General features: G+C 51.2%; 1 protein-coding gene, 1 long non-coding RNA gene, 1 other non-coding gene and 1 pseudogene across 5 annotated transcripts; 1 reads left to right on the top strand and 3 right to left on the bottom strand.

The window, feature by feature from the left end:
- Positions 1-936: 936 nt before the first annotated feature.
- Positions 937-1029, bottom strand: TRNAI-UAU (transfer RNA isoleucine (anticodon UAU)). Its single transcript is given in 2 exon segments — positions 937-972; positions 992-1029. It is a non-coding gene; the product is annotated as a tRNA-Ile (tRNA).
- Positions 1030-2608: 1579 nt separating this feature from the next.
- On the bottom strand, positions 2609-3032 carry LOC132018551 (oligosaccharyltransferase complex subunit ostc-like; annotated as a pseudogene).
- Positions 3033-3548: 516 nt separating this feature from the next.
- Positions 3549-6625, top strand: LOC132017725 (uncharacterized). Its single transcript, XR_009404387.1, has 3 exons — positions 3549-3603; positions 3896-4321; positions 6550-6625. It is a non-coding gene; the product is annotated as an uncharacterized LOC132017725 (long non-coding RNA).
- On the bottom strand, positions 6526-14337 carry GPX5 (glutathione peroxidase 5). Of its 3 annotated transcripts, XM_059399684.1 has the most exons (6): positions 14274-14337; positions 11972-11988; positions 11261-11414; positions 8513-8630; positions 7977-8076; positions 6526-6732 (listed from the first exon to the last, which is right to left on the bottom strand). In XM_059399684.1, exons 1-6 carry the CDS (start codon positions 14335-14337, stop codon positions 6526-6528), a joined length of 660 nt encoding a protein of 219 aa, XP_059255667.1. The 3 variants fall into 3 exon arrangements, with proteins under 3 accessions (XP_059255667.1, XP_059255665.1, XP_059255668.1); XM_059399682.1 differs by lacking the exon at positions 11972-11988 and having other exon boundaries at positions 14251-14337; XM_059399685.1 differs by lacking the exons at positions 6526-6732; positions 8513-8630; positions 11972-11988 and having other exon boundaries at positions 8015-8076; positions 14251-14337.
- Positions 14338-24902: the final 10565 nt, after the last annotated feature.

Here is a 24902-nt window from a genome sequence, read left to right as displayed (position 1 = left end):
GCCCAAGAGAGCAAGAGGGGCAGTTGGAAGGGCTCTCCAGGCCTCATCTTGGATCTCCTGCAAAATCACACCCACCACATTGTACTGCGTCAATCACAAGATCAGGTCACGTCCAAGAGGCGGAGAAGTAGACCCCAACTCTTGATGGAAGATCCTGCCAAATCCCCTTGCAAGGGGACGCGCGGAGAGATGGGAGGAATTTGTGGCTGTTAATTAACTGATCATGTATTATCTCCTTTGTAAGTGAGATAATTCACTCCGTGAATAACCTCTGCGCATACGTCCGCTGTACATCTGGGGGAGTCAAGTGTTCCCTGTCCCTTCTTTACCAAGCGTTCCCCTGGCCGGTCCCTGCGCCCTGTTTGGAGCCTGCAGGGCCTGGTGGGCGGCTCGGGGCGGGGAGCCGCATCTGGAGCAGGCCTGAGGGCGCGGAGCCCGCGGACGAATTCCCGCCTCCGTCGGGGTCTGCGGGAGGCCTCCCGCAACCGTCGGTCCAGACGCAAGTCTCCCCGCTCCAGTCGGAGGTGGTAAGGGTCAGCGGGTTTTGTGCGTCTGACACCCGCGTCTCCGCCGTCAGTCACTGCAGGCCTCGCGGAGCCGGGCGGGGCCGGGGCCGGGGCCGGGGCCGGAGCCGGGGCCGGGGCCGGGGCCGGGGCCGGTGCGGCCCGGAGGCGCCGAGAACCCGAGGCAGGGAAGGCAGGTGCGGACAGGAGACCGTCCACGGAAAGACTTAGCAAAAACCAAGACTGCCCAGATGTCGTGGAGTGAACAAATCAGGCGGAGGAGTATTTTTCGGCCGTTTTTATGATTTTTAGTGACTCTGGGCCCGAGTCTTTGTCTGACGGTCCGGTCCTCGCCGAGCTCGCTGCGGTGAGCAGTCGTCGTGGCAGCCGGTGCCGACTCGGCCGGCGGGGGCCGGAGGGCGGGTGTAAAAGCTGCTCCAGGTGAGGCTCGAACTCACAACCTCGGCATCGCCCAGCAGCTACTGTCTTATAAGTACCGCGCGCTAACCGATTGCGCCACTGGAGCCGCGCGAGTGTGGGCCGCGGAGGCGTGTGTGATCCCGGGCGGACACCGCGCCGGGCGGTCGGTGCCTCGGACCCAGCCTTCCACGAGCCCCTGCGTCCGCGGCTCCCGCGCGCTCTCCCCCGCCTCCGGGGCCGCTGGAGGCGCAGGGTCGCAGGTGCGCTCCGACCCCCGCGCCTCTCCTCCCTCAGACTGGAATTGGGAGGAAGGAAGGTCACACGGGTCCAAACGGCTCCGTGCGAACAGCCGGGCCTGTGGGTGCCCTGGCGGGAGGGGAGGGCAGGGGAGGGCAGGGGAGGGGAGGGTAGGGGAGGGCAGGGGAGGGCCGGGGAGGAGAGGGTCCCACCCAGGAGGGTCCCACCCGAGGGATGGATGCCACCTGCCGGGCGCAGTGTGTTCCCAGCCGGGGTCCCCGCGGGCCTTCCTCCCGCGCGGGCCACCTGCCGCCCGACCCTTCGCAGCTGGCTTCTAGCCTCAGAATGGCAAAATCCGGTACTGCCCTGAAGCCTTTTGAGGGCGGGCATTGCCTAAGGAAGGAGCACTGTTTTGCAAATACAGAGCTGCAAAACGGGCCAAGGAAATGCAGGAAACGACATGAAAAGTACTTGAACATTTTCTAAGGTCTCGGGCTCAGATCTTCTCTTTACTTGTGCTGTGGGTCATTTCACACCGTTCGATAAAGGTTTTCACAGGAGTAATATTGGAGCGGGCATGTCTAACTGCACATTCACACACGCTCTATGTAACACGTGTGCGTTTATGTATTATTTTTAATTAGAAAAACTTTTAATTTCTACTCCTTTACTATATCTTATTGTGCAGGAGACAGTCTCACACACATATCTGAGATAACGTGTGGTCACACACTGTGTGTAAGGGCCAGTCACCGCAGGCGCAGCGGCCCGTCTGTCCAGAGTCCGCAGCTTAGGGGTCTCCCTTCCTGACTTCTACATTAATACTTGAAAGTTAGAAATGTCATGTGCAAGAATTGTTAAAGGGGCTGTAGAAAATGATCGCTTTATTAAACATTATAGTTGTAGAAATGGAGTATATATTTTTTTAAGGTTTTAATTTTTATTGGTGTGCCCCAATATTTCTTCATGTCTTTCCTTTTAAAAAAGAAAATACGTATTTATTTATTTTAGAGAGAGAGGAGGTGGCAGAGTCATCGGCAGAGGCAGAGAAGCAGACTCCGTACTGAGTCCCCACACAGGACTTGATCCCAGTTCCCCCAGATTACAGACCAGAGTCCTGGCTTAACCGACTGCACCACCCAGGTGTTCCTGGAGTGTAGTTTCTTTGAGAAATGAAAAACCAGGAAGTTAGTGGTAAATCCCACTTACCGTTGTTGGCACATCAGTATAGGCCGGCAGGGAAAATACTGTGATGACCTGCCTCTCTGATACCCAGAAGACGTTCTTGTTCAAGCTTTAGTGCCTTCCTGTGTTTTCACTAGATGAAGTACTCATCTTCTGCTGCTTTTCATTCTTTTCCATATTTTACATAGAGGATTGGTACAGCCTTTAAAACTTCACGAAGAGGAGCAAATTCAATATCCACCGATTTCTTCTCAAAAGGCTTTTTAACTCCTCAGATAGCCTGGCCGTTCCACTCTCCTGAATACTCTAGCCATGACAAAACTCAATAGGACACAGGCAAATCCAACAAACAGAAGAAGAAATCTACTGAGTTTTGGAATGTTTGGTGCATTCAACCCACCAGGGATTGTGAGCCCTAAGCTGTAAACAGGACGCTGGGTGTGAGTCCTTCCATAAGATAGCGTCCAAGCGAGCTGCTATCTCTGGTGCCCATGTTCTTCGGCCATAGAGCCTGCACTTGGAGGTGCCAACAGTAACATCGTCAGTGACTCTTCTGGTGACGAGGAGGAGAGAATGACACCAGCGGTGCAGACACATTCACGGCCACAGGTGCACCCAGGATGGGTCCTTTAGCTTCAGGTTGGGACACTCGAGCGCTGAGAACAGGACTCAGTTCAGTGTCTCCATGTTGGTGGCTGCAGGGGCAGCTCTTGACCCCGTGTATTCTTTTATTTTTATTGAACCCTGTAACATAAACTATGCCCCACGATGGTCAAGCTAGAGGAAACACTTAGATAGCCCTTTGCACCTGTTCTGAGGACTGAACACGTAACGACTCATTATTCCACATCCTTACATTATTCGTAAGAGACTGTGTTCAAGCCACCCACTGATCTGTCCCAATTTAACTGGATGCCTTTGACCTGTCTTCTGATAGAGAAGACATTCAGTATGGAGGTTGAGGTTGAGGACCCATGCCCCAGAGCAGGGCTGTCTTTCTGATCCTGTCTCTTCTCTTCCCAGGAATTTCCCAGCCCGAGCTAACGAGTGAGCTCAGTTCTTGGTCCCGGGGAAGAGCCAGAGGTTTGACCAGCCCATCGGTCCTGTCTCATCTCTGATCCCAAAGCCACTAATATTGTCTTCTGAGTAGGAATGTGGCCTTCCTAGCTGAGAAGTCAGTCTCTGACAGGACGACATTCCCAGGGGGTCAGTGTCCTCCACACTTTCTGAGCAGACGCAGGTGCTCTGTGAGCCGGAGGTAAGGGTCTGAGGTGGCAATGTCGGGGTGTCTAGAGAGTATGATGAGTCAGGGGAAGACTTTATGATGGTGTTCAGGTGATTTTTTTTTTTTTTTGAACTAATGGCCCCAAAAGTGTTACACGTAACCTTATTTTCCACATATTTCTTTAAAGACTCCAAGGATGTAAGTTCATCTTTTCTGACAAAGATCCCATAGCAGGGGCAGCAGTGTCAATCCGGGCTGTTCCCTGGTTTAGTCTGAGGCAGGTGGTTGCTGTCATTTCCCAGGACCTTCCCTTTCCTCTTTGTAGGAACAAACTGGTGTGTTACACGGAGAGACGGTCGTGTGTCCTGTTGGTCCTTTTGGCTCTTCTGTCACTCTGCCTAGGAGGACGGCTGCATCTGCTGCCCCAGCGGCGGGTCTGGGCATCAGCGTCAGGCCTTCCACTTGGCCTTCTCTGCTGTGACAGCTCGTATGCCACATGTGAAGACGCTGGTGCAGCAGGTTTGCCCACTGCCACGTGTGTCATTCTACCTGTACGGTGGGGACAGGAGAAATTTCTACCAGATGCATCCTTGGCCTCAGTGGCTGCACCGTGAACTGGACCTGGGCCCGGACTCCGGCTGCTTGGTCCCCACAGCCTCCGTTCTCACGGGGGCCGTGGCAACACGTCGGGTGCTCCGGTATCAACGGCCGCCTGGATCTTATTATGTCCAGCAGTGCTTGAGCTATAACGGTATTTCCCTTTCTCGGTTTTAGCGATGCGGAATGAATGGTCAGAAGTCCCTTTAGAAAAGGAATGGGGAAGTTACTCTACGTGTTTGTGGTGGTGGTGCAGGTCGTACCTTCTCAGGACCTGCACCTCTCCTTTGCTCAGAGATGCTGGGTCTGAAAACCAGTTCAGGATCGGAAGCTGAACAAGGTTTTGTGATTTTATGTGTGGCTGGGGCTGCTGCCCTCAGGCTCCGGTGATCCATTCTTGGTGTCTGCTGACTGGACAACGGTAACCTGTGCTGGCTGTTATCTACCTTGCTCTAGGGAAGCTGTGTTCTATGCGTCATCTCCAGCACTCTAGAGAGTGACCGCCCCCCCACACACACACACTCTCACACTCTGATGCATGAGTGCTGCCGTCTCTGGCCCGGATCGTTTTGGGATAATCCACATTGCTAACAGCGAGATTACTTCAGCAGAATCTCCTTTAAGCCCAGGCCTTTCAAGGACACTTGCCACATAACTTCTCCATGATCCTACACTTTTCTTTTTATTTTCTCAAACTCCTGCAACATCGTCATCAGTGGGTTTCCAGCATCACGCCGTAAACCCGCTCTAGTGCAGACCTGCCTCTCAGCTCTTGACCCCTTCTTTCTGCTGTCAGCCACGACAGTCCTGGCATTTCTGCTGCATTTAGTGAGAGCTGTTTCTTTTTCCAGTCTGGAGAATCCAAACAGTGTGTTGGTTTCTTGCCAATGTGAGAAATTTCTGTGCTTTGGGAAAATCCTCTAATACCAGTGAACCCTCCTGTGGCTGACTTTGTGTCTCATGCCCCTTGATCCAGAACTCTTAGAATCTAGTTCTAGTTGGGTTGGGGGCAGAGCCCGTAACATTTAGCAGAACAGAAGCATCTGGGTTGTCGTCAAGCAAGAAGGACAGGCTTACCCTTAATAAGGAGAACTGGGGGTCTTGGAAAGTCTGGGGTTTAGGTGTTCTAATGCAACCAACCAGATGTCTCCACCCAGTGTCTCAAGTTCTCTTCTTTCCCAATCAAGCCCATGACCTAGGCACAGTTTAGTTGGTGAATTTAACCTTCTTTAGAGATCTGCTCTTCCTATGATTAAGTCTTGGACCTCAACCATAGCCTCTTATGCCCTTGGGTTGCAGGAGATGAGAGGATCTTTACCTCCTCCCTCCGGGGCACTCTGGCTTCCACAGTTAGCCTTTAACTGGTCAGAGAGCGCCCTCGGCCTTCAGTCATCTCGAGGGGACTCGACCCAACCTGTCATTCCTGACAAGGGCGAACAGTCAAGAGCCCCCAGGTGACAACCTTGCACAGACCTGGGCGGGTAATTCCTTCTGTCCGAGGGCTTCAGGTAGTCTGGGAAACACGCCGTCTGTCATGGTCACAGCGAGGAGGACGAGAGACATGAGACAAGTCTGAGCACAGGCTAGGGTACAAAAACCACCACAGTCATGCCAGGTGCTGCCGAAGACATTTTATTAGGGACAGTGCAGGGCTGAGGAATCCGCGGGGGGCGGGGGGAGCCCATCCTTCCAAGGATGCCTTGCCCAGGTGTCTTAACCTGAGTGCGCTGGAAGGTCAGACAATAGGGAAGTTTCTGTAGGATCTAAAGTAGAGAGAGGCTCTGGGTCCCACTGCCATGGAGATGCCCTTCTCTCCATGCAAGGCTGTCTCCTGCTCCCACTCCTCCACCAGAATGACCAGTCAGCGTGCGTGCGTGTGCGAGGGGGTGTGTCGCGCACTGATCTGAAGGGACTTGGAAACTGACAGTACGTGTCTGGTCTCGGGGAGGGCAAGTGCTGCGAGGTGGGGCTGAGGCTGCCTAGCCGCCTGCCCTCTGTCGCTTCTGCACCTTCAGGGTGGACTGAGCAGGGGGAACATTCCGTCTAGGAACGTTCTCCTTCAGGCCGTGCCGGCAGACTGAGCCATCCTCCGGAAGACTGGTTTTCCTCGGATGGGGAGGTGTGACTGGATGTGTAACAGAGCTCTGAGGATCTGGGGATTCCTTCTTCTCCCACATGGTACTCTCCCAGGGAGGAATAGCGGTCGCCTCCTGCATGACTGCTCGGTGGAGAGTGGGGACGCTGGGATGGAGTGATCTGGGCAAGGGGGGGCCCGTGTAGGAAGAGGGTAGAGAGACGCGGCCTTTTTTAGAAGGTCTCCCGGGAAGAAGCAGGGCGGCTCCTCCCCCGTCCGCCGCCCTATTTACTGTTGGGCTGTTTCAGGTACTCCAGGATGTCTGCCCTGACGGCGCCGACGGGAGTCCGGTGGGACCAGCGCATGACCGGGACTCCGTCAGGCCCCACCAGGAACTTCTCGAAGTTCCAGCGGATGTCGTGGACCTTTACGGGATCCCAGGATATGTGTCTCGAAGATCCCAGAACCTCCGAGGGGTGAGGGCAGGAGAGCTGCAACGGACAAACAGCATCATTTCTGGTATTTTCACCCAGAGGGAATCCGCTCCCTCCCAAGCCTAGACATTCTGATTTCCCGCGATGCTTCACAAATCCTCCGACTGCCACCGTGCCAGCTATCCAGATGGCTGTAGATGTAACAGCAAAAGTCTGTCCCCTCCTCTGTACCCCTGTGACCCCTGTGATCACAAAGCCACACCACCGTAAAACACATCACCTCTGTGACTGTCCATTTCCTTTTCTGTGAAGCCAGTGGTTTAGGTTAGAATGCAGTTTCCCAGCTCTTAGGGCTCCTGGGCCAGTAGCATTCGAAAAATATCTCTGGGACCGACATGGAGTTCCAGCATTTTGTTTTGTCAAATAACAAAACTTTAGAGAAACAGCATCACTTCATCGTTTAATTTTTTAAAAAGAACATTGTAAGAATAAATTGCATATAGGTCCGAATCTTAGAGTAACGGGAAGCCCGATGAGTCAGTTGAGTTCATGAAACCTCCTTACACAGTGCTGTTTTCTTCAGTTTGCTGAGGGTGTGTAAACATCCCTATCTGGGCCAGCGCTGGCTCGCCATCCAGCATTTAGGAACAATTAACAGCTGGTAGTTAGGGACCCTCTCAGCCCTCCGCTCTCCGGATCTAAAAGTCAGTGATTCATAAAAGGCGCTTATGACATGGTGTTAACCTGTTGATTTCTACTTCCCCCTCTCCAGCAGGAACCCGTCAAGGACCAAAGCCTATCTCTTCTTCTTCTTCTTCTTCTTTAGAATTAATTTATTTGACAGAGAGAAAGTGAGAGAGGAAACTCACTCACGCAGGGGGAGAGGGAGAAGCAGGCTTCCCACTGAGCCCGGAGCCCAATGCGGGGGCTCAATCCCAGAACCCTGGGATCATGACCCGAGCCGAAGGCAGGCACTCAATGACTGGGCCACCCAGGCGCACCCCCTTCTTTATATCCATAGCAAACTCATACTCAGCAAATGTACCTTGAATGAAGGAATGTCAGTAAGCAAACAAGGGTGGTCCTCGGAAACACGACCACTCTCCACAGCCCCCTCCATCACGAAAGCCGGAATCCCAGACATACTGACAAATTAAACCGCAATCTCTATGCGAACGTGGAGCCCTCTTGCCAAGAACCCAAGGCCACTTCCAGGCATGAGCCTTGGGTCCATTTCCACCACACCAGCTCTGTGCTAGGAATGCGAGGGAAGAAGAGGTTTGGGTCAGTGATTCACTCACCTTCAAGAAGGTGAAGACCTTCTGTTCTTTCTCGCCATTCACATCCCCCTTCTCAAAAAGCTGGAAATTAGGTACGTAACCTCTCCCTGGACGGACGTGCCTGCAACGAGGTACAACATTCCCAGGAAGCCCCAGCACATATGCGAGCAAGCGAAGGCGGGCACTGTGGGGCCACGGGAGGGACAGGGAGAAGGGCGGATGTGGAAAACAGGGCTGGGAAGGGGAAATAAGGCGATTTGGGACTTTGGGACCCCTGGTTCCCATAATTTTTCTCTGTTCTGCTGGCCCCCCCGCGCTGCTTCTGTTCCGCTGTGTCCATGTTCCTGCACCTCTCTGGTCCCCCAGATCTCGGTCCCAGGGAGAAGGAGGTCTCTGGATGCCGCTAGACTCACATCAGGGTTGGACAAAGCTGATGTCCGTTTGCAGGTACGCCTAATGCCCACCCTCCCGGGAATCCCCACTCAGAGAGGCGCTGGAGGCTGGAGACAGAAGAAAGCTCGCCGGAGGCTCCTCTGGGATCGCAAACAAGCACTCACTTCAGCCCCGGAAGGATCTCCGAGTTGTCTCCCGGTTCCTGCTTTCCGAACTGGTTGCAGGGAAAGCCCAGCACAACCAGGCCCACGGGCATCAGCTCCTCCTGAAGTGCATTCAGTTCTGTGGGGTAGAGAAGGGGCAGTAGGAGGCCGGGCTGGAGACTCTGCCTTGCGGAGAGAATGATCTGGCCCTTTTTCAGGGAAAGAGAGGCCTCAGGAAGGGAAAGTCTGATTGGAAAGGCTCCTAGTGGCCGGGCTCCTCTAGGCCGGCCGGCCTAGATGCTAGAGCTCCCGACACGCCTTCAAAAGCCCTTTATCATAAGGGCCCTATTATATTTCCCAAGTGTCTGGCACATCAGAACCGGCTGAGGGCCCTTCCTGAAAACTAGGGATGACCAGGTGCTGTCCCAGAGAATTCTGTGAGTCCCTTCTGAGGCGGCACCCCCAGTCATCGCTACTATTCGGAACCTCCCCAGGTTCCTGTTGATGTAAGAGGTGCAAGTGCTCGTGGAAAGTGAACGGAGGTGTCGTTAACAGGTACAGCTTCAGCTCGACAAGATGGAAGTGTTCTGCAGATCCGTTTCTTAAGAATGTGAAAACACTTAACACTACTGACCAGTAACAGGAATGGCTAAAATTGTCAATTTTGTGTTGTGTCTTTTGTTAACCACACACACACACACAAGGTCTTGCCTTCCCTAGTGAGTTAATTGCTGGACTGAAGATTTCCTTTTTAAAGGAAAAGACACCGATGAGAATGGGCTGCTTTCCTCCGTACAGACTGGGTGTCCTGGGTGGAACAGATAAACCTGACAGGTGCAAAGAGAACCAGAGAAATCCCAGGCCCAGCTTCCTGGTGGTCTTCAACAACCCACAGGATGTGAAAGATACGTTCTGCTTAACGGTCCTCACCGACATGGCAAAACACAAGATTGCACCTGCCTTCTCTCACTGTTTGCCAATTTGATTGCTCAGATTTTTATCGCCAGCACTTTCTGGGCTGGATGACTTCAGTCCCCTGGCAAACACCAGCCAGTGCCACTCAGGTTCTGCACGGCCACCTGGTCAACTGGTACTTCCTGGGTCCTGTTCTGCTCCTTCTCTTTCTCCTCTCCCTTCCCTTGCTTTCTTTCCTGCTTTTTCACAAGCTAGAGATCGCCTTCCTGATTCCATATGGTTCCCCAGTACCTCTCCCTGCATCCTTGCCCATCTTTAGTCACTGCACATGATCACTTCCTTCCGGGCAAAAGACAATAAACTGGGGATCCTGCCTTCCGGTCCTTAAGCAACCACTCTTTGGTGTCCTGGTCTGTTATGCACGAGTGGGAACTGAGTACATTGACTTTTGAAGTCACTATAAACTGGTAAAATGCGTTATGGTCCAACACAATGTTATTCAATCTTAAAAAAGAATGAGGAGATGGTCTTAACTCTAAAATACTTTTATTAAAACCAAAAGCAAAGTGCAAGTAGTATTTATATTATTCTACCGCTGGGGGGTGCAGGAAAAAACACTCTGTCTGTGTATTTTGTACACATGATAATACCAGTCCTCTAAAGGGAGGAAGAAAGAGGCAGAAAGACTTCTCACTCTAGATTTTTGATTCCTATAACTTGTGAGACTTGTGAACATATTACCTATTAAAAACATAATAAAAAACAACAAAAAATGAAGTTCTTGTTAGTTTAAATATAAGTCCCTCTATTTCTGGTAAAATTCATCCTATTCATTATTTTTTTTTAAGATTTTTATTTATTTATTTGACAGAGAGAGATCACAAGTAGGCAGAGAGGCAGAGAGAGAGAGAGAGAGGAGGAAGCAGGCTCCCTGCTGAGCAGAGAGCCCAATGTGGGGCTCCGAGGACCCTGAGATCATGACCTGAGCTGAAGGCAGAGGCTTAACCCACTGAGCCACCCAGGCACCCTCATTATTTTTTTTTAAAGTAGGTTCCACATCCAGCACCAAGCCTGTAGCAGGGCTTGAACTCACAACGCCAAGATCAAGACCTGCACTGAAATCAACAGTTGGACATTTAACCAACTGAGCCACTCAGGCACCCTTCATCCTGCTTGTTGTTGTCAAAGGACGTGGTCTGAGGTAGGAGAAAGATAACGTCCCTCCATGGGTAAGGCAGACAGGGGGCGTCTCCGTCCAGAAGACACTGAGCTGGGGCAGGAAGACCCGCCTCCTTCCCCACCTGCTCTAGCCGCTCTCAGCAAACGCGGCAGCATGTATGAAGCCCCAGCGCCACCCCTGCTTTGTAGGGAGAGTCTCACCAACATGGATCCTGCCTCTGATATTTACCAAGGAGGCTTCTGGAATCTGTGGAGGGGCTCCTAGCCCTCCGAAATTTGTCGATTCTCCTGGAACGCTCAGGAGCAAAGCAGAGGCAGGACATAGGGAAGAAGTCAGCAAACTTTCTGTAAAGGTCCAGAGAGTGAACACCTTAGACGTGGCCGGGCAGGCGGCCTCCATCATCACTACCTCAACTGCTCCCCTTGCCCGGAGACGTGAAATGTGTGTGTAAGTGCAGGGGCAGGGCTGTGTTCCCATAAAACTATGTTTCCAAGGGCAGGCCCGCCAGACCGAGCCTGCGGGCCTTTGCCGGCGGGCTCCTGACATCAGGGAAGGAAGTCACTTGATCACGAGGATTGATTTTGATGTGTAATGAGACTGTCGTTCTAATTATGATTTAGAATATAATGAGCTAGAAAATTCAGTCCCAAGGAGATGTGGCTCTGAAGTCTTACCCGGATACTGAGCCGTCAGGCCGCAATAGGTGGCCACATTGACAAGAAGAATGAGCTTGCCCGCGTACTGCTTGAACTGGATGAGCTCGTTTCCGTTCAGCGTGAGGGCTTCATAGTCGTAGATGGTGCCTTTCACGTCTTTGTAGCAATTCATCTGAAGGGTTAAAAAAAGGATGATATTAATAACAACAGTTCCTAACATCTGTGTGTGCTGTCAAAGCACTCAGACTGGTGCCTGTGTTACCTGAAAACGAACCAGGAAACAAACAGGAGTTGTCTGCGGGTGTATGACAGGATTGAGGCTTAGTGTCGTGACTTGGAAGCCACTGGTTTTTGAGCAACAGTCCATCTCCCTGTCCTGTTACCCTGGGAGAGGCAGGAGAGCAGGGGATGTGCTGAGTGAGAGGAACGGAGCAGAGACCCGTGAGCTGAGATGGGAGCCCTAGAAGGACGTGAGGCCAGAGAGGAAGGCGCGCTGCCTTTCATGCCTCTGTGCAAATGAGGCAGCTCGTTGACTCTGGGTGGAAGGTGTCCTGCCTGGATGCCCCAGTGAAGGATTGTGTATGTGGTGGAGAGAACTCTGGGCTGCGAGTCAGAAGCCAGCTCTGCTGTTGAGGTCTCTTGTGAACCTGGGCAGTCATGCTCGGCCCTCAGTTTCCCCGCTGGTAAAATGAAGACATTATCTAGATTCCAATCAGGTCCTCAGGGCGCCTTTTCCATTGAACGTTCTAGAACCTGATCTTAGCCGTGCCTTGAATAGTGTTCTCCATCCTGTCCCTCTCTTGCTGGTGTGATGGTCTTCCAAGACACTGCTCTGAAACCGACTGTAGCTCCCTCCCCCGGTGGACATGGAGGGCACAGGTCCACCTGTGAACGCCACTGAAACCTGTCCAGCTGCATCCAGCTGCCGCAGTGTGAACCCCTCAGCCCGCCCGTCCTAGCTCGCCCTCAGCAGGGCTCCACCTGACCTGTTCCTCCCCAAGTGTCCTCAACTCATCTGGGCAGAATTCCACCAACACGAATAAATCCCGTAATACAGAAATGAATTGTCCAGGACGTCCTCGCTGCCTGTTCTTTGGTTAAATCTCTCTCCAAGGCAGATTCCACTCGATTTTTCCTCCACGCTAGCCACATAGGGTCCAAGAAGGACCCCTTTTCCGACATTGGGAAAGCTGCTGCCAGTTGCTCATGGGGCACAGGGAGTATGAAACAGAAAGTGTGGGAAGGAAAGCACCAATCTACATGGTGAGAAAAAGGCCGAGGAACTGATCTGAGAAAGGAAAGAAGGTCATAATCTGTTAAGGAAGGTCCAGGCTTAAACTAGGAGGAAGCCAGGCTCCCTGGAAATCCAACGGACTGGAAAGGATTTTAGCCAACCACCACCTGTCCAGATGCAACACAAGCAAAACCAGACTCTCTCCAGCCTTCTAAGCCAACTGCTTCTTTACTAGCTCACCAGGCTCTCGAGCTCGCTCCCTGCTCCTGGGCAGAAAGGTGCCTTCTCTACGCATTCTTTCGCATGTTACCTGGAGCAGAACTGAGACAGGCACGGAGAGAACACTGTGTCAAAGCATCCATCCGTTCCATGGTGCTGATTCCAACCTAAATATTTTAAAGAATTTTTCTCTTATTTTTTTCCTTTGCTACTGCAGTGGCATTTAGTGAAAATCACGTTGGGTAACTAGGGTGTGGCGATTCAAAGAGACTCGGGACCTGGGGAGCCCTTCTCAGGCCAGCTGACTCCGACACTCATCACTGCTTCAAGCCTATTTAAGTCTGTCTGATACATCTCCAACGCCTCCAGACTCAGCTTTTTATGAAGCAAATGTTACAGCCCAGGGCCCAGGGTCTAATACCCAGTTAGGCAGCCCTGAGTAACAGAAAAGCCACAAAAATTCTCAAAAGTGGAGCATCAGCCAGGAGGTCCTCCCGTCAATTTCAGAGAGGTAAGAAGGTCTTACCGGCGCTGCCCTTTACGGACACATTCTACATGTCAGGATGACTGCTCACCCGCCCACGAGGTACATACTGTTGCCCACAGATTTCAGATGAGAAAGCAAACAGAGGCTACCAAGGCAAAGGGACTTGTCCAAGACCAGAAGTGACAGCTGCACTACCCAGATGAAAGGTTGCCGGCCTCTCCCTTCATGGTTCCATTTTGCCTTCAGGTCACCCAGATCATTGCGTCCCTTCCCACAGCTGCACCCACCCCCATCCCGCAGCTACACACGCGATGGCTGCCCCCCCCCCCGCCCCGCAGTTGCACCCGCGGTTCGCCAGTAAGGCGACTGAGCTGTGAACTGGGACTAGACTGGGGCCAGAATCCAAGACTCCCGATTCTAAATCCAGTTGCTTGAGGGCCTCCAATGATTGATTAATTTATGTGTTTGAGAGGGAGAGCGAGAGCGAGAGAGAGAGAACATGCGCGTGGGAGGGGGGAGGGGCAGAGAGATGCAGACTCCCCGCCGGGCTCAGTCCCAGGACCCTGAGACCATGACCTGATCAGGAGGCAGATGTTTGACCAACTGAGCCACCCATGCGCCCCAGACCTCCAGTTATTTTGCCTGCATTTTGTGTTTCTCTGATTAACTCTCTGACTTTATCCACCCGTAAAACTTCCACACTGGTTTTCTTCCTCCTCGTCCTAGCTGTCCTGCTGAGCTGCAGCCCAGATGACATAGCCCACCCTCTCCTCCAAACCCTGCCCCCACCGTGACGCCTGCTGTCTTCCTGCACCTTCGGCCCAGCGCTGACACAGGTACCGGTGTGGCCACCCTGACAAGAGATGCAGGAGAGCGAGGACCACAGTAAGGAGACTTCCCTCCCGGTGTGCAGCTCAAGGAGCACCGGTCTCTAGGGCCCAAGAAGAGGCCAGAAGAGAAGAAAGGCTAATGGAAAACCACAAGAAGAGAGAAAGCAGAAGTCAGAGTCTTACAAGAAGGACTGGAGCAGGACAGAGCAGTCGCTCGGCCTGTCTGGAGGTCACTCACCCTCGTCCTATCAGGCCTGGCACGGGTCTGCAGAAAGCCGATCAGCAGAACCAGTGCGAGGAGGGAGGCTCTCAGCTGCGCGGTCATGGCTGTGTGTCTGTGGCTCTCGTCTTCCAGGCCAAGATCTAGCTCGCCCCAGTGGCCTTCGGATACACCATCCAAGACCGCGTAGGCCAATCGCAATGCGTAAGGACTTCTGGGCCGTGAGTGGGGACCTAGAATTTAAACCACACCCTCACCCACACACTTCCCATGGGTACTTGGTGCTCACCGGTGCGGCACAGACCTGGGACATATAAATTCTGGCAGAATCATGAAAAGGTGAGGGCATGCACCCACGGTCCTTGCAGATTACTACGTGTTTTACCTGCATGGGGAGTACGGTGGACGCAGACAAGGCATCCCCAGCTTTGCCGTGGGGTCCCTGCAGACAGCTGACAGAGACGGCCCAGATCCCGTTCCTAATCGCTCGATGTGTGGACCACCTAGGACCTCTCCAAGGGAGCTGGAAGGAAACTGGGCCCGAGGAGGGAGAGATACTCTCAACCTGAGCGAAGGAAGCCCCTTTCTACGTTCATGACCAACTGCCTTAGGGCTGACAAGTCATCAGGAGAGCAGCCAGCCCTGCAGACACCGCAGCAGGCACTCGACCCCTCGGGGTCTGAGCTGGGAGACGGTGTTCTCCTCACCCATGATCGAAGATGCATTCCGCGTTTATCAGATTGGCCAGCGTTGAAAGGCTTGGAGGCACCCCCGGCATGGGGGGCGTGGGTCCAGTCTAGGCGGCCCTTGGGTACCAGACCGGGGAGGGGGACCGGCCGCCACCAATCTTCTGGGGGATAGCCCACCATTCGGAGTGCGAAGGCGGTTCTTTGGAAAGTGCTCTTCATCTAGGGAAGCCCCAGGGCCAGAAAAGGACAAGGGCAGGAGACACAAATGCCTCCGGAAGAAAAATGCTGCCGTGTTGGGGCTGCAGTTCTGCTCACGCGGGGACTGGATGGGGACACAGACTGGAGCCTAGGAATTGGGGGATTTCCCGCTTACCTGATGTATTGAACCCCCGCCTCCCAGGGAGTCTACTTTTGGTCCCCACGTGTGGGGTCAGAGTTCATCGCACTCCTGAATTCGTGACCACTTGTCCTTGCAAGGCCCCCCTCTAGTTTTGCGTATTGTTCCCAGACGTCAGCGCCCACTCCCATTCTCCCCCCCCTCCCCATGGGTAAAGTATGTCTCGTTCTCCTATTGTTTGTGTTCTTGAAATACGCGGGCGTCCCTCATCAGGTTATTAGTCCTTTGATGCTTAAAACATCATTTAGGTTCGCCCCCATTTGGACGTCAGATTCAAAGGGTTGAGCTAACCAAACTCTTAAATTGGTGGCACTTTATCATCATTAGGCTGTGCAATGAGTGTCTTATTATATACATATATTTCTTAAGTAGTCGCCACACCAAGCTCGAACTCATGACTGTGACATCAAGACCTGAGCTGAGATCAAGACTCGGACATTTAACCCACTGAACCACTCAGGCATCCCTTATTATATTAATTTTTTTTTAATTGTTTTTTGTCCCCAGTCCACTCCCACTTTCCCAAGCTGTTGGGGGACTTGGTGAGGAAAGAGCTCTGCATCCTGGAAGGCCGAGGGCCCTGATGACAAGAGGCGAATGAGTAAAACAAGGGGGAAAGTTCGTGGGCTGGCTGTCCCCAGAGTCTGGAATCCGACCCGGGGCTCCTCAGGCCAAGGTGAGTGACAAGGAGATGCTGGGAACTCTGAGCTCCTTGAGGAGGTCGTCTCACAGCCTCCCGTCTTGTCCCCGCCTTCCCACACCCTCCCCCGCAGAGGGTCTTCAAGCCGGGGTGCTCAGGTCACTCCCCCTGCCCTGCTGTAAGTTCATCTCCCCTCAGTGGCCCCAGGGCCACACACAGAGCTGCCACCCACCGCTGCCTCCTCCTCCTCCCAAAAACTCATGTCCCATCGGCTCCAGCTCCGGCCTGTGAGTTGCACATTCCTGAGCTCTCTTGGAAAACAGAAGCTTTTTGTTCTCCCAGATTGTCATCTCTTCTCAGAGGCCTCCAGTCTAGTGGTAGGAAGGGGAGAAAGGGAGCCCAAAACAATGACCTCTGACCCGGCCCCAAAGCTCCCTGAGCCCAGGCAGCTGAGCCGGCTTCTGCGGGGTGTGTCTGCCACCCCTGCTGACTACCCCGCCTGTCCCCTCTCTCTGCTCAAAGCATGCAAGAATGCTGGAGTTGGAAGCTGCAGCTTCCCTAATCACGGTTTTAATTGTTCCTGCCCAAGCTGCAGGACTTGGGGCAACTTACCCTCTGCATCTCTGGCTTTTACTTGTAAACTTGGGAGAATAACATGAACTCAACAGGGGTAAGTAGAAAAAAAGGAAGATAATTCGTTTCAGCGCCAAGCCCTGGACGTGGCCCAAGGTAAGCACGCCGCATGTACTCAACAGGCGAAGAAACCAGCGCGCAAACAGAAACACCCGTTTCCCCAAAGTCCTGTGAGCGCACACCCTGCTCCCGCACACTGTTTTAAATTCTTCCCTTTTTGCCATTTTATCTCTACTCAGTGCACAGGAACTCCCAGAGAGGAAGAGAAACTTGCATCATAAACTCTGCATCATGGGTCAGATTGAGGGGCTAAAATCTCCCCCAGTCCCTGTGTCCCAGTGCCGTAGCCTCTCTGGGAGAAGTCTCCGGAAGTCTCCGGAAATCTCCCCAGGAGGCCCAAGGGGCACTTCCTGTCTGGGTCCACCTGCCCCTAGCAGGGGCCGCTGCAATCAAACCCCACCGTTTCCATTCTGGAGAGTGGAAACCATCTCTGGCTCTTGTTCTCTCTTTCAGGCTCTTCCCTTCCTGCAGCCGCTGGAGCCTCTGGACACCTGACTGCTGACCCTGCACCACTGGCAAGGTCAGGCTGACCAGGTGAGAGGGCATCGGAGCTGGACACGCAGGTCCTGGGGCTCTCCGGAGGAGGCAGAGAGGCAGGCAGAGAGAGAGAGGGGAAAGCAGGGCCCCCTGCTGAGCAGAGCGCCCAGATGCAGGGCTCGATCCCAGGACCCTGGGATCCTGACCTCAGCTGAAGGCAGAGGCTTTAACCCACTGAGCCACCCAGGCGCCCCCGGAATGCAGTTTTATCAAACAAGATTCCCAAGTGGAAGTGTTTGTGACCCCAGCCACAGTTTTAAGGCGGAAAGCCTGTCCGGATCTAAACTGCCGTACTTGTCACTTTCTGACTGTAAAAGTCCTACGATTGCAAGTAGTCCATAATCTTTGCTAGGCAGGGGGGCAAAAGTCCCTACATCTTAACCACTGCCTGCTTTTTCCCACTCAGACTCCTTGCGCTAGGACGTTGATAAGGAGAACTTTCTCACCCGAGGTCACGCAGCTAGTGAGTGGCCGCTTAGACTCAAATAAAGCCCTCACACTCCCTCCTAGCCTAAAAACCACTTCATCCTACCTGAAAATCCATAACAAGTTTCTTGGGTTTTACTAAAAGTAACAGAAGTTTGGTTCCTCTGATCATAAAGGAAGCAGGTTCAACTTCTGCTAAGATGCTGTTTTCCTCTTCCGCCCAGATTCAAACCCAGGCTCCCAACCCAAACCTGACCTAGAGATTTTTGTCCCCATTTACTTGGGGACAGTTTTCCGTAAATGTTTTCCGTGAATTGATCATCTCTGTGGGCACCTGGGACCCCCACACAGACTTCCAGGATTTTCCTTACTCCAGGAGCAAGTGTGCGGCACGAGACCTATTCCTAAATCCCCAACTCTGAAATAATAGTGCGTACGTTTCTATAAGATTTGTAGCTCACAAATGGCCTTCACATCAGTGACCCCACTTAGCCCTCCCACTGGGCCCCTGGGTAGGGTGGACACGCATTCCTTGTTCGAATTTGCAAGGGAAAGTGACGTTCAGAAGGGGGACATGACTTGGGCCAAGTCTCAGGATAGTGCAGACCTAGATCTTAAACTTGGTTTTTAGTTCAGATCCATCTGTCTCTCCACTCTTGGCTCTTTTCCCCATAAAATATGTTTGGACACGAAGGAAAGTCCTGGAGAGACCACTGTCCCTTCCCGTTTCCTTTTCATCCACGTGTTTCCTTAACCTTATGACTTCCTCCCCCGAACATGCTGATGTCTGGGGCTCTCCTTCCTGCCTTCCTCCCGGGCCTCCAGGGAGCAGGGAGGCTGGAAGAGCTCTGCTTCCTGGGGGTTAGGCTAGGAGGCAGTGAGGGGAAGGCTGTGTGCTCCCCTAGCAGTGTTCTGTCTGTTACTCCTGTCCCAATGCGTTGGGGGAGGGCGTGGGAGAGAGCTCCCTGTCCATGCACAACCGCTGGAAGCTGAGGAGCCCATGTTGTTCAAAACCCGAGCGCCCCCCTCTCCACCCCCCCACCCCCGCCCCCGACGCAAAGTCTCCAGGCTGCTCCCGCAGGAATAAACATGCCCATATCTACAAGCACACTCTGCAGCCATCACCAGCGACTCCACCATGGGGCATTGGGAAAACACCTCCCTAGGCCTCAGTTGACCCACCTATAAATCAGAATCACCAAAGTCCCTTCTAAGGCTGACATCCTCAGTTCATTTTCCCAGGTTTTGAGAAATTCTGATCACCTCTGAACCTGATTTGATCAGTTTTTTTACCTGTAGGTGATGGAGAAACAAGAGTAAGAATTAAGAAATCTTGGGAATTTCGAGCTCTGCTGTGTCATACAGTCATCTGGGTTTCCAGGCCACAACTGTATACATGAGAACCGGATGCTCAGGAAGGTGGAAAGTTTGCCCTGTCTAGGTTCTGCCCTGCCAGGGCCAGACAAACCCAGACCCTCTACGCATCCTCTCTGTGGCAGTCAGTTGAGATTTGGAACAACAAAGTCGAGACCAAGGCCACTTGGCTTCTCCTCCCCATCCTACAGCCTGCCGGCCTGTGGCACCGGAGGAAGGGTGTCTGGGCAGCGAAAGGGCAGGAGTTGACCTCGAACCTCTGTGCAGTGTTCCAGGGAAGCCCAGAGACGAGATGGGCGCTCTTTGCAGCTAAGATCACCAGGGGCAGGAAATACTCACAGAGGAAGTGGTATGATGGTCGGGATTTGTCTCAAAATGATTCTGTGAGAACGCGTCTGGGGGGCTGTGGGGAGAGCGCATGTGGATCTAGACAGAGGCTGAGCTGGCCGCCGCTGACGTCATAGCTACGTCATAGCTACGTGAGGGGAGCCGTGCCTTCCTCTCTACCCCTCGTAATGGTTGAGATGTTCCGTAATAAACTTTTAACTAAAAGGAACACGATGAAGACACCCGGGGTGGGGGAATTCGTAAAAGTCATGGATAGAGAAGGAATAGAGCAGGTCAGAGGGTGAAGGAGATAAGCGGGAGAGAGGGGGAAGGAGGCAGATGATGAAGGTTTAGAATGTAAGTGAGGTTCAGAGCCACAACCAGGAGGAGTCTGAAGACATCTTTGGTGCAAAACTGTGATTTTATTAAAGTGCGGAGACAGGACCTGTGGACAGGAAGAGCTGCTGCCCCAGGGTTGTGAGTGCTGGTTATATACTAGGGGCTTGGGGAGGTGAGGAAAGGGAGGTTCCGAGAGCACTTTCATATGCTGATGAGGATGCTCAGGAAACGGGAGGCCTGGCTCCACAAGCCCAGGCCGTTTTCCCTCTAATGAGGCACTAACAGGAAAACAGTTGGGGAAAAAAAAAAAAAAAGACGAAGAAGAAAACAGTTGGGAGCTTCCTGGAACGTTACATTCCTCCCAGCCCATGTCCTTGTCAATGGGCTGCAGGTTTAAAAGAAATTCAGTTTTATTTACATTTCCCTCTGCCTAGCCTCCCTCCGTTGTATGGAGGGGAGAGTGATGTTAGCGCTTCAGGAACGGAGTTCTGGGTCTCTGGAAGGTAGGCTGTTGGTAAGAAAGCCCCTTCCTTGTAAACCACTAGGACTTTTGTAAGCGGAGGGAGACTCCAATCTTGCAGGATGATGATCTCTACAAGTTAACTATTGGTTCTTCCTTGAGGGCCGCCCGAGTGCCCAAGGACTGTCCCTGACACACATCCATGGGGTGTGGAGTGTCAGCTTCTGCTTTGCCCTCGGCTTGCCTTCTGCTCCCTCATCAGAAGGAAGAAAACAAAGAAACAACAGGACTTACGCGAGCATTCACTAAGTCCTTACTCCATGCCAGACATTTTCAGGTATAATTTATTAAACTTTATTTTAAAAGTCAGTATCATTGTGTTCTTATACAAAGAAAAAGCTAATACGTAAAAATTACATAACTTGGGGCACCTGGGTAGCTCAGTGGGTTAAGCCTCTGCCTTCAGCTCAGGTCGTGATCTCAGGGTCCTAGGATGGAGCCCCGAATAGGGCTCTCTGCTCAGCAGGGAGCCTGCTTCCCCCTCCCCCTCTGCCTGCCTCTCTGCCTACTTGTGATCTCTCTCTCCCTCTCTGTCAAATAAATAAATAAAATCTTTTTTAAAAAAATTACATAACTTGCTCAAAATTGCATAGCTAGAAAGAACTCAAAGCCAGGTCTGTTTAAATCCTAAAGCCAAACTTTTTACCCTGTGCACAACAGAGAGGGAGGAAAAGAGAGAGCAATTGTAGACACAACTGCTGAAGTGTATAAAGTGTAGAAATGGGGGGGAAATAGGAGAAAGAAGGAGGATCAGTGCATTCAGCATCAGGGACTGGGTTGATAAGGCGGCCTTCCAGAGCCACTCCCAGATCTGAGGCGATAGGGGGTGGCCCTGCTCAGCCTTGACTCTTGTGAGGAATGATTTAAACCTGGTGTGCCATGTATGGACCTTGCTGTGGAGGGAACACAAATTCTGCAGTCCCTGTCCCCTGCTACCTGCACCCAGGACCTGCTGGACATTCGTGACTGGCCCGGCCACTAACTTCTTATGAGTGTGTGTGGGTGTGTGTTTGCAAGCTAAATTATAGCAGAAAGGAAACAAGGAATAAATAAATGCAGAACTTGAAGAAAATGCTAGGTTAATCATTCACGACAAGGAAGCAATGTTACTTCACATTGACTTTGCTTCTTTCCCCAGAGCCTTGGCCGGTATTCAGAGCCTTTGAAACACAGACAGATATCCTGGGAGCTCCAAGCTTCTCTCTCATCACCGGCCATTGGTTTTCCTGGTTTGGGCTCTGAGAAACCCCAGCCCTTGAGTGGGGCCGCTGCTGTGCGGGTCCAGGCCCTGTGCGTACCACTGAAGGGACAGCACCCTCATCTGTCCCCTGAACTCGGGATCAGAGCACTTAAATAACACTCCGTGCTGCTCTGCGTCTGTGCACTGAAGCGTGGCAGGTGGAAAGGTTCTGTGATCGACGACCTTGTACACGCATCACAAGTATAACACAGAAGCTCATCTCGGCGTGCGCTCCGGCTTCCTTGACATAGCCTGAACAAGGCGGCGGGCTGAAGCCAGCAGACAGCACTGCCAGAGTGCCCGGCCCGTTCTTGCTCCAGATCCCGGGAGCACAATCACCTTCCCAGCAAACTCGAGCAACTGTGGGGTCCGTCAGTGGAAAGCACAGGTGGCTTCTTCGCTGATCCTGTTCCTCTTGTCTTGGCTAAATTGTGCTCCAGCTTCATGGGAATGCTCACTCTTCCCCGAAAAAAAGGAAAGGAAAAAAAAATCAGCAGAATTTTTTTCTCCCACTACATGAAGAGTATACACACATTTTAAGTGTGTTACCTCCTCCTTTGACACATCTACGTACTCATGATCTTGAAAAACCTCTCTGCCCGGTAGCTAGTCAAACAAAATACTGTGAGCGTACTGAAGGCACCTGCGCTCTGATGTACCGGGTAAGCAGAATTTCACACGTTTCTTCAGTCATTTAAAAAAATTTTCCCTTCATAACCAGTGTTTCTTGTGTGTTATTCAAGACATTTTTCTTAATCCCCAGGTCACAGAGGTACTTGTCATCTACAAACTGCATTGTTTAGGCTTTCACATTTATATCTATAATACTCCTAGATTTCATTTATTCACAAGCTTTTATTCTGGAAATGAAAAAATATACACTTATAAAACGGAAACATGATCACTGGAAAAATACAAGTGTGTGGGGGGGCCCTGGCTGGCTGAGTCGTGGGAGCATGCGACTCTCAACCTCAGGTCATGAGTTCAAGCCCCGCTGCTGGGCACGGAGCCTGCTTTAAAAAAAGAAATGTGATCCCTGGTTTAGGCACCTCGTGCTTTCAGCAGTATTGATGTTGTTCACTTATATGCACTTACGTGCCTTTGCTTGTTTGTTTTGTTGGATTATTTGAAAGTATGTTGCAGACATACAGATACAGATCTGTCGATGATACATCAGTAACTTAGATCCTAAGAACAACATATTCTACCTAAAGATATCTGATCCTTCCTCAGATGCCAATTAAAAACCCCCCAAATTCTAACATTCATTCCATAATCAAAATCATCCAGCAGTTCCTAAACTGACTATAATTTTTGTTCAAACTGGGATTCATCCAAGGTTCTTTTTTAGTATTTTATTTATTAATTTGAGAGAGAATAAGAGAGAGCATGAGTTGGATAGAGGGGCAGGTGGGGGAGAGAGAGCATGCACAAGAGCAGCAGGCTCGCCGCTGAGCAGAGAGCCCGATGCGAGACTCGATCCCAAGACCCTGAGATCATGACCTGAGCTGAAGGCAGGTACAACCGACTGAGCCACCCAAGCACCTCCCAAGGTTCACGTTTTGTTATTGATTGCTAATGTGTTTTTCACATCTTTTACTTTAAATCTGGAACAATCCCACTAAAGTGCTTTTTAAGGGCATCTTTGAAGACACAAGTCCAGTTGTCCTGTTTGCCTCATTGGTTCCTCAGTCAGTGATATTCCTCTGGTTCTCTCCCTCTGTATTTCTTGTTTTGGTGGAAGTGAGGCCAAAGACTTGAATGGACAGAGATTTTGTATATGACAGAAGGTGGAGGTAACATTTTAATTTTTTTCCTGTTGGATATCCAATTGAATCGTCACTATTTATTTTTTTTAAAATCCTTTCTTTTTCTATTTGCAGTGTTCTTCATCGTAAATCAAGTGTTGTGATATGCACATGTCTGTTTCTATTTCTTTCCATTGCTCTGTTCATCCTTAAGATAGCAATGTTTAATGTAGCTTTTAATGAGCAATTATATTTTATAAGCAAGTTCTCCTATACCCCTCAAAAGTCTGGACGATTTTGACCATTTGCACTTATATTTAAGTTTTTTTCCAGGTTTTTTTATATTTAAGTTTTTAAGTTTTAATTCCAGTATTGTGAACACAGTGTTATATTAGTCTCAGGAGAACAATCTAGTGAATCAGCAATTCTGTACCTTACTCCGTGTTCGTCGTGGTAAGTGTCTTTTAATCCCCATGACCTATTTCCCCCAACCCCCACCAACCTCCCCTCTGGTGACCATCGGTTTGTTCCCTAGAGTTAAGGGTCTGTTTCTTGGTGTGTCTCTTTTTTTCTCCTTTATTTGTTTTGTTTCTGAATTCCCCATATGAATGCGATCATATGGTATTTACCTTTCTCTGACTGACGTTTTCACTTAGCATAATACTCTCTAGCTCCATCCATGGTGTTCCAAATGGCAAGACTGCATTCTTTTTAATGGCTGAGTAATATTCCTCTGTGTGTGTGTGTGTGTGTGTGTGTGTGTAGAGAGAGAGTGAGAGACACCACATCTTCTTTTTTTTTTTTTTTAAGATTTTATCTATTTATTTGACACAGAGAGATCACAGATGACAAGCAGGTGGGGGGGGGGGAAGCAGGCTCCCCGCTGAGCAGAGAGCCTGATGTGGGACTCAGTCACAGGACCCTGAGATCATGACCCGAGCTGAAGGCAGAGGCTTAACCCACTGAGCCACCCAGGCGCCCCAGCACCGCATCTTCTATATCCATTCATCTCTTCATGGACGCTTGGGCTGTCTCCATAGTCTGTCAACTATAAATAAAGCTTCTGCAAACATCGACATGTACGTATCCCTCTGATTTAGTGTTTCTGTATTTGGGGGGCAGATACCCAGTAGTGCGATTACTGGATCATAAGGTAATCTCATTTTGAACTTTTTTTTCTTTAAGATTGTATTTATTTATTTGACAGAGAGAGAGAGACAGTGAGAGAGGGAACACAAGCAGGGGGAGTGGGAGAGGGAGAAGCAGGCTCCCCACTGAGCAGGGAACCCCACGTGGGACTCGATCCTAGGACCCTGGGATCATAACCTGAGCTGAAGGCAGATATCTAACAACTAAGCCACCCAGGCGCCCCACCATTTTTAACCTTTTGAGGAATCTCCACACTGTTTTCCAAAATGGCTGCACCAGCTTGAATTCCCACCAACAGTGTAAGAGGGCTCTGCTTTCTCCACATCCTCTCCAACACTTGTTGTTTACTGTGTTTTTTATTTTAGCCACATTTAAATTTCTTAATCATTTTTTCAGTCCACGGAAATTTAGGAATTTGGGAAATCTGGGACTTTGATTAGGATTTGCATTGAATTTATAGAATGATTTGGGTAGAAATGACATCTGCTTTTTGTCATTTAGATTAGTTTGATTTTCTAGAGTGTTACAGAAATAGAATCATGTAGTATATACTCTTCTTTGTTTGGCTTCTTTTACTCAATATAATTATTC

The sequence above is a fragment of the Mustela nigripes genome, chromosome 5 (assembly GCF_022355385.1).
Source record: "Mustela nigripes isolate SB6536 chromosome 5, MUSNIG.SB6536, whole genome shotgun sequence".
In the NCBI taxonomy this organism is placed as follows: Eukaryota; Metazoa; Chordata; class Mammalia; order Carnivora; family Mustelidae; genus Mustela; species Mustela nigripes.
This window is presented reverse-complemented; position numbering and strand designations above follow the sequence as displayed.